The 8,652-nt window shown below is 39.6% G+C and overlaps 2 protein-coding genes across 2 annotated transcripts in view; one reads left to right on the top strand and one right to left on the bottom strand.

The window, feature by feature from the left end:
- Window positions 1–802, top strand: part of neurod4 (neuronal differentiation 4) — a 14,722-nt gene extending 13,920 nt beyond the window's left edge. Inside the window, 1 exon segment of the mRNA XM_020618035.1 lies at window positions 2–802. Coding sequence (XP_020473691.1) covers window positions 2–69 — 68 coding nt within the window. The 3' untranslated portion in view covers window positions 70–802.
- A 5,531-nt stretch (window positions 803–6,333) lies between these two features.
- birc5b (baculoviral IAP repeat containing 5b) lies at window positions 6,334–8,016 on the bottom strand. Its single transcript, XM_020619870.1, has 4 exons — window positions 7,775–8,016; window positions 7,048–7,157; window positions 6,592–6,709; window positions 6,334–6,518 (listed from the first exon to the last, which is right to left on the bottom strand). The coding sequence occupies exons 1-4, from the start codon at window positions 7,898–7,900 to the stop codon at window positions 6,426–6,428; spliced, it is 447 nt and encodes a 148-aa protein (XP_020475526.1). The 5' UTR covers window positions 7,901–8,016; the 3' UTR covers window positions 6,334–6,425.
- Window positions 8,017–8,652: the final 636 nt, after the last annotated feature.

The raw sequence follows: 8,652 nt of genomic DNA, 5'->3' as shown, positions 1-8,652 counted from the left end.
CTGCTGGATGTGGCCTTTGACTCCTTTACTCCTTCTCACCTGGTCACCTCCCAGATGGGTACCATGTGAAATGTTAACAGTGAACAGATTTGAGAGTGATTGACTGCTTTGAAATCAGCCAGGGGAGAAGCACTGCTCCTGAACATACTACTGTAAAAACACAGACCGAGGTAATGACTGTATAGAGAAAATGGTTTGTATATATGATGTCTAGTACTCTGGGAGAGCACTGAATGCTCAGAGAGAGACTCTTAACCTCAACTCAGTCTACCTGATACAAACATGCACCCATAACTTTTAATATTTTATTTATTAATTTTTGTTTTGATTAAATGTTGATACTTGCATTATAATTATTTCTGGATAAATTGCCCCTTGGTTGTTATAGATTCTAACTAAAGATTAGTTTTAAATAAAATCATACTTAACCATTACACAGATGTTACACTTTTGTTCGAAGTGTAGGTTTCGAACAAAAACATGAAAACTTGTTCTTCACGTCTCCATATCAAACAAAACTGACCAAAACATCATTCAACCTAAAGTGTACACTGACACCTACAGCAGTCCCTCTCACCATAAGAAAAGGATGCATTTATTTATATCTGTATTTAATATTTATTTTCATAACATGTTATCCTCTTTATATTTTTCTCAGCACAGTTTTTGTTCCACTGTCTTCCTGGTTTATTGTCAGACACTGGCAGTTCTGTATTTAAATTATTTATTTGAGTTTTTCAGGTACTTGATTTGATGCTACAATGTTTGTCATACTGTACTGTACTGTTGTAAATATTTTGCTGTTTCGCACTTAATTGAATAAATATTCTTATATTATATGCTATTTCCATAGTAACAATGTTTGCCTTGTGTTTTCTTCTGTTATGCTGTTACTGTTTTTACATTTCAACAGAAAGTTCACTCCTTCCAGTAGAGCTGAATGTGAACGAAGCTCCAATACTTTAATTCATGTGAGCAATATGTAGTGAAGTTTCCAAAAAATACTAATTAAAACTAAAATTAAAAGATCAGAAGAGTAATTTTGATTATTTACTGTAACTTCACAACAAATTCCAAATTAAATAATTACCAGTTATTGTTGAAAGTATTTTAAACAAATGAATCAATAATAGCTGGTATAACATGCTTAGACTGACCAACATTCCATTTATGTGCGGCTTTCAGAGTGTATTTTTAAGTTGTGTAACATCTCCAGTGATTTGGAAAATCTTCATTCCACAAAGACAGCAATAAGAAGATCAAATGGAATCTCAGACTAAAGAAAACAAAAGTTTAGATCCTTGTGGCTCTGTATATTTCAGCTAACATGGGCACATGGACACTGAATGCCAAAATGTATAAAATTCAATTGCTGGAATAAAGGAGCACTTTTTGCCCATGCAGGCAGTAGAGATCTGTTGCGAGATTTGTGGGTGCGTGTATGATGTCATTCAGAGGCTTGCTCCGGGGTTTCTATCAGGTCAGGCAGGAGGCTGCTGTGGGCCATGGGAAAACGGCTTTGGGGAACAGGTGAATGTGTCACAGAGCCTTTTCTGAGCCTCCGTCGTTTGCTTGTTCTCCCACATGTCCCATTTTCCCATCTAGCTGATGCCAAAACACTGTAGGGCAAGAACTCATTTCCAAAAAAATTCATCTGCATTAACTCAAAGAAAGAAAAGCTCCAGATTTCTGTTCAGAGGCACAACATAAGAATATGGATATGGTAATATATTAATTGGCCATATATATATTTTGTTTTTCAGCATTATTTTGAAAAGAATAAACTCTCAACATACAGTACAAATTCGTAAAGCTGCTTTTAAGTTCAAATTTCAGCTCAAACTGTTGGGGTTCCTAACATTTATATCATTCAGCTGATGATAAAAGTGTCAGTCTTGACTTAATGATCATGTTGAAGGGCATGATGGCTCTTGAAATAAACAAAGAATGGGGTGGCAGAGTGCAAAGAGGGAGTACTGAGAGAAAGCCCTGGTATGTAGGAGTGTGTTTATCATTTTGGTCCTTCAGGCAATTGTAAGTAGGGGAAGGTGCCTCGAAGGCTGTTGTCCAAGAGGACTTCCCCACCTCTTCAGCTATCTCTCCAAAGGTTTGTCTTTTCCAGTCCTGGCAACAGTGCAGAAAAGCTGAGGAAGAAAAAGGGACTGATTGTTTTACGGGGCGCCACTGGTCCATTGTGAATGCAGCCTGTTCTTTCTCTTGACCTGTGACCTGTATTGTTGTGGGGTTTCGTGTTTGGGGAGGGCAGACAGCTGGGGGAACCGCGGGGGACTGATGGACAGCTGGGCCAATTTGTGAAAGAGAAAGAAGAGCGCGAGCATGAGAGAGAGAGATGAGAGAGGGAAAGGAGAATCACTGTGTTGGGGTAAAAGGAAAAGAGGAAAGAGAAGAAAAGGGCAGATGAGGTGACTGAGGTCCTTGCTCCTCATTCATAAGTCTGTCCTTTCTGCTCTTGTGTGTCTGCCTTGGCATAGGAATGACACATAGCTTTACACACAGGCAGACGTTTGGCCCGTGAGAAAGCACTGGCAGAAGTACTGGTGCACACTCTCTTTGTGTCTTTGCTATTTTGTTACAGCAAAAACGGATGTGGGGGGGTGGGGGTGGGGGGACAGGGTATGTGGATTATCCATCCTGACTCCAAATACATGAGTGGGTGGAAATGAAAATAATCCAAATAAATTAACTTTGGATACAAGATTACAAAACAAGAGATGTAGGGGATTGGAGCATGGTAATAATGAAATAGTTGGATAGTTACATGGAACAGTTCAGGAAGATATAATCAACATTCAAGCTGTTCTATGTATTCAATTTTTACAAAAAATTTAAACTTTACAGTACTTTATGGGCAGCAAATACAGACTGCGTTTATCAAGTGGCTCTTACCATTAATGGGAAGGGAACACATGTCCAGCACTGCTATCATGGCTGAGGCTGCCAGGCAGGGGAACATGACATGTAGCACAGTCCCTCTGGGAGTGTGAGGTCATGTCAGATCAGATCAGAGGACTTAGGAAGCTGTGCTCAGCCCTTGAACCCTAAACTTCTGTTGTCTTTGTGGTTTTTATTTATATGCATATTATAGATGTCAACAATATGAGCTTTTATTACAACAAGAACTCTTATGGCACTTTGCCAGTGAAAGTAGACATCATGAATAAAAAACCGAATAGCACAAAATATGAGCTAACAAAGTTTATGAAGTGCAGTATAAAGCTTGTTCTTGTACGTCTCTATTTTCTTAGTTTCTTTGTGGAGTATGCGTAATGTACTGGCCAAACAAGAGTGGCTTGCACTAAAATGACAAGGTCCTGATCCATATGCACTAGATAGAGGGATAATGTATTGTTTTTAAGACTGTACTAATGGGGCCATAGGAAGCTAGAACACTTTAATCAGTATCTGTGTGCCAGTAAACTCTTTGCCTTTGAGCTTGGGCAAAACATAGTGGACCCCCCCGTGGGCCACAGGGTGCATGCACAGATGTACACACACACACACACACACACACACACACACACACACACACCTCTGGGAGAAGCAGAGGGATATGAATGCCCAGGTTGAGAGGTGGAGCACCCTGAAACAGAGACACCCTAGACTTAGAGGAGCAGCTGGTAGAAGAAAGAACCAGAAGATATATGGAGACAGAGATGTGGCCAGAGACAGAAGAAAGCAATGAAAGATGGCGAAGCTACCATCGTAAGAAGATGTAAGTTTTGGAGGATGGGGAATTAAAATGATTGAACCTGGGCTGGACATGGCCAACATGATGAAAACAATGAAATATAAATAAATAAATAAAACTTTTCCTGATCCTGGTTTCATTACCAGATGACATCAGACTAGACAGCCATTTAAAAACATAGCTTTAAGTAATAAATGTTCAAGAATGGTTCTTTGTCAGTATTATTAAAACCATCACTGTACAATTCAAATGAATGCGTTAATATAATCAGAGTAACAATGTTTGTTCTATTATGGCAAGAGAATGAGAAAAAAAGGAGATGTACATGGGAGGGGAGGATAGAGGGCAGCTCGCAGGCTCATTACCTATGAGAGTGGGTGTAAAAGGTGACATTGTGTGCATGAGGATAAGGGGTGGGCTTTCTCCTCCCAAAGTTCTGTGAGAGTATTAGGGTGTAGGAGTTAAAGAGCTTCTAATGGGATCTGGATGCTGTCGTGTTTACCCTGGCCCCCCCTCTGCACGCCCACCGCATTGTGGAAGTTTCGGAGCTTTGGGACACCACAATGAACCGAGTATAGGGACAGATGGAGGTCCCTTTCGAAGAGGGTATAAAAAACAGGCAAGGTAGGAGGGCCATGGTGCATGAGAGAGCAAGCAGTCAGCACGCCCTATTGCCAGAGACGTGGGAGGGTGTTAGAGGTGGTGGAGGGAGTGGAAAAACTGAAAAGGGATTTTAATTTCTTCCTAATTATAATGCAAAAAAGAGTGACTCTTAAGATCCTTTGCTCTGGTAATATGTAAATTCATTGTGATCTAAGCACAATCACGTGGCTAGTTTGGTTCAGAATAACTGAAGTCTATAGGGGTCGGGTGGCCTATGTGCAGGTCAGCCTTTATAATAATTTGTCTTGCTTTGTATTTTCTCATAAGTAGTTTTCAAATTTTAGAGTGTAAAAGATGTAGCATATTTAAATCCTGGGTGGTGAGAAAATATGCCATTTATTTAGCCCTTGTTTATCAAGGGTTAAACCAGGTTGGACAAGAGGGTAAATGCTGATGTCACACATTCAGGGCATCAGTATGGAGCATCAGTAGACTGGCTATGGTGATAGATGGTGAGGAGAGAGGAGAATCACTGGAGGAGGGTAGATGGAGGTAAAGGCCACAGCGGCAACAGATGGGAGCTCAGGATATAAACTTTGTTAGCAAAATCTGTCCGTTTGTCCATCTGTTACAATCACTGCTTATAGTTTGTTTAGTAGAAACTCATTAGAAAACGGTAGTAGAAGGCCATTGGTGCAACCCCCTTTTTCAGTGTAATCATTAGATCAGAAGAGAACCAAATCTAAGTGCAGTGGTGCATTATAGACAAGTCATTTTGATGGGTTACTATATATACACACACTTAACAAAAAAGGCAAAGCCCCCACCCTCATTCAGAACAGTTTTAAACCATTATCATGGATAAGCCCGTCTACCTGTGCCACTCAGGAACATACGTCAGGCTATGATAGTCTCTTCTCTCACAATTTGTGGACTGACACGAGATGTGGTTATGAGCACTGATTCAAGCTACATTAGCAATTACTGTAAACAGGTTTCTTAAGTTGTGTGTACATATGAAAATGCACCATGAACCTAAACATCAAACCTAACACATCAGTAAAACTGATTTTTTTTTTTTTTAATCTGGTACATTTTGTGGATGTTCCCCTCTACACACAGTCTCCATCTATCTACAGTATAATGAATACATTTGACTATGAGAGAAAAATAAAACTGAGTATTTCAAAATGGCATTGATTTAGGAGCATAAAAAAAAAAAAATCCTGATAATTGAACCATAGTTTCACTAGTTATGTTACATGGGTTGGTTTTTTTTTTTTTGGCTAAAAATAGTCTGATCTGCAAAGAGCGGATAAAGGAGAGTTAAGCAGGGCTCAGGGGCCACCGTGTTACATTACACATTAATCCAGAACAGTGGAAGGTTGGAGAAGCTATAGCCTCTTTTAATCCTGTACTCCATCCAGCCAGCCCTCCGATCAGATGGAGAGACTCACACAAACTCAATCAAACATCCTGTGGCAAAAGTTTACATCAACTTTGACAACTACTTTTACTGTTTAAACTTTGTTCTTAAAGAGCAGTGATATGTTATACTGTGGCAGAGCTTTGTGTTACTGTATGTGCATCTTTTCTAAGTTCCATTGGCAGCTGCAGCATCATTTAGTTTCCTAAATCTCTGTCCTTCTCACAGGGCTAGGCAAGTGTCCTGGTGAGCCCTCTCAGTGCACACTGTCTCCCTATATGTAACAGATGTTACTGGGGCAACAGTTGGTATTGAAAGGGAGGGGCTTCAGGCCATCTGTCCAGGGTCAAGGTTTAAAAGGGGGTGGTAGAGATGGTGGCACGTTCCGGCAAATTGTAAGTATTTGGTTGAAAAGAGGGAATATAGCACACATTGTAATTCTGCTCAATGTGTGCTTTCATTTCAGATTGCCTTTGTGAGAGTTCTGAGTGAGAGATTTGGAACCTTGAAAAGTAAATCTGACACTGGAAAACAGCTGCTTTAGTACAAAAGCGCCATCTTGTGGTTAAACACAATATTACAAACAAAGTGTAAAATTCCTATAAACTTTATTGAATAAATACTATGCCGCCTTGCTACAGCATTAAAATCAGTGTAGTACTAAAATCACAATATATAGACAGGAATTTAGATTTCAATCCCCATCTGGGATTTAAGGTTCTGAAGGGTATGGTCTATGTCATCTCGCAAACATGCCATCTTCTTATGACAAATCTTTGCCTGGGGGGTAAAAGAAGCACATCATTGAAAAAGCTACTGCATTAGCATTTACACATGTAGCAAGGATACTTACAATATAGACCTTTAGCCTCTCCTTTTCCATTTGATAATATTCATTCACAGTCAGCTCAGTGAAGTCTTTCTTCATGGTTAAGAATCCACAGTTAGGGGAGCGTTTAATGTGTTCAAACCTGGACAGACAAAAATATTATAGATAAAGAAATGTGTCAGCAGAGTGTGGCACACAAAATGGAATGATATCCTCAAATAGTCCAGCTCAATCAGCATACAACTTTGAAAAAAGCAGCACTAATTAAATCCAAGTAGAAATTTTTAATAGTTAACTTTTCATGGTCTCTGGTGCATCAAAATTCCCTTCATGACTATGGTTAACACAGTTGTGAATAATACAGATGTTAAAAAAATCTGATCTGAAGCCATTGTACTGGCTTACACTACTGGCATAATATTTTTAGGTGTCTCAAATGCTTATATGAATGTAGGTAAAGTAAAGGCCTACGTTTCTTACCAGGGATCGTCATCAGGCTCCCAGCCCTCAAGCTCGAGCAGACAGTAGAAGCAGCAGGCAACATCAGGCTCGTTCTCACTGGGGCAGTGGACGAAGCCAGCCTTGGCCATCTGCAATGACAAACAGCAACAGATGCTTCGATGTCTGAAGCACTTTCTTACTGCAAACAGATGAATCACAGCACTAAATTAAAATATTTTTTATGAGGTCATAACTCAATGGCAAAGATGACAAGCACAATAAAAAGCAACAAGCCAGAGCAGCAGGAAGATGAGAGTCGGTGAAATAAAATCTGATGATCTCCTTTTGGCTCTTGGGTGATTACAAGCTGGTAACATAGCAAATAGTGTTTTTCATCAAGTGAGGTGTCAACAGTACATCAATCATGACAAGACTAGGGTGGGCAAAGACTGTTATGGCCAAATGATCCTATGTAAACCAAGTCAGAATATTCTCATTCAGTAAGTCATAGTCATTTACAGAGTAGGTTCATGTAAATTAGACTGTAGGGCAGAAGATGTGTCCAACACATCCTGTGTGAAATTGCATGTCCAGACTGATCTCCTGTGAGCCACATCTTATAGTTAGTGCCTTCCTTGCATATTCCCTTCTTGATTAAATACACTGTGCCACTGCACTGTGAAAATACTTTAGAATAGATGTTAATAAATGTTCTGAAGTGCCAAGACTTCTCAGGATCTCTGCTACAGCACAGCAGCCTCCTTACCTTTTCAGGTGTGCATTTACATTCCTCTCTAAATGGCCAGTCAGCAAAGCTTTGTTCACGTAATTCATGTTTGTACATTTTGTCATAAAAGTTAAATCTGTCTGTCAGTACATTGGTGGTGGCCATATCTTCAGCAGAAACAGGCTCAGCCAAATGTATCTAAATCGCACTATCAGTGTTGTTGTGAACTGACAATCCAAACTGCCCAGCATGCTTCCACAGGTGTTTTCAGTGTTGGCTGATTAAAAGTTACTGGGTTGCAGATGGGCGGAGCTGAGAAGGGGATGTGAGGACACCAAACTCCATGTACATGAGGTCTAACTGGGCCCAAGTACAGTGGGCCAAGTTTGCACCATTTAAATATGGTCTATGTAATTTCACAGTTACTTAACACTTTAAATGTGTTTGGTATGTTCTAAATGCACGACTACTACAAGTAACTTGGTCTCAGTGCTGCACTGCATTTTGTGGTCTGTTTATAGGTACACCAAGCTACATTTAATGTAGTCTGACACAATAGTCTTATAATAAAGCCTCCCTTCATGAAGATGATAGTTGATAGATCTGTTGGTTGATCATTTTGGAGGATGTAGTTTATGGTGCTACTGAATTGTATTGCATTATAGCCTACTGACAGGTGTTTCTTTTATTGTTTCCACTTCATTTATAACAGTGATGGTAGGCTACATAACTGAAATACATCTCTGTGTAATGCAGCACAAGGAGAAATTATTACAATGAACAAAAATTCTTTCAGTGTACATACAGGCATTGTTCTAGGACAGATTTTTTAAAAATGTGAACCTATTCTCAATGGACTCTTTCTACTGAAGCATTTAAGTTTTACAAGCTCATGAAATCTATCATTTTGTTCAAAC

The sequence above is a fragment of the Monopterus albus genome, unplaced genomic scaffold, assembly GCF_001952655.1.
Source record: "Monopterus albus unplaced genomic scaffold, M_albus_1.0 scaffold6.1, whole genome shotgun sequence".
Taxonomy (NCBI): Eukaryota; Metazoa; Chordata; class Actinopteri; order Synbranchiformes; family Synbranchidae; genus Monopterus; species Monopterus albus.
This window is presented reverse-complemented; position numbering and strand designations above follow the sequence as displayed.

Bases quoted from the DNA above. Each gene is read 5' to 3' on its own strand.
- birc5b (XM_020619870.1), bottom strand. From the start codon at position 7,900: ATGGCCACCACCAATGTACTGACAGACAGATTTAACTTTTATGACAAA. The intron at 7,158-7,774 runs GTAAGGAGGCTG...TTGTCATTGCAG, and splicing joins GTAAATGCACACCTGAAAAG to ATGGCCAAGGCTGGCTTCGT. The intron at 6,710-7,047 runs GTAAGAAACGTA...TTGTCTGTCCAG, and splicing joins GAGCCTGATGACGATCCCTG to GTTTGAACACATTAAACGCT.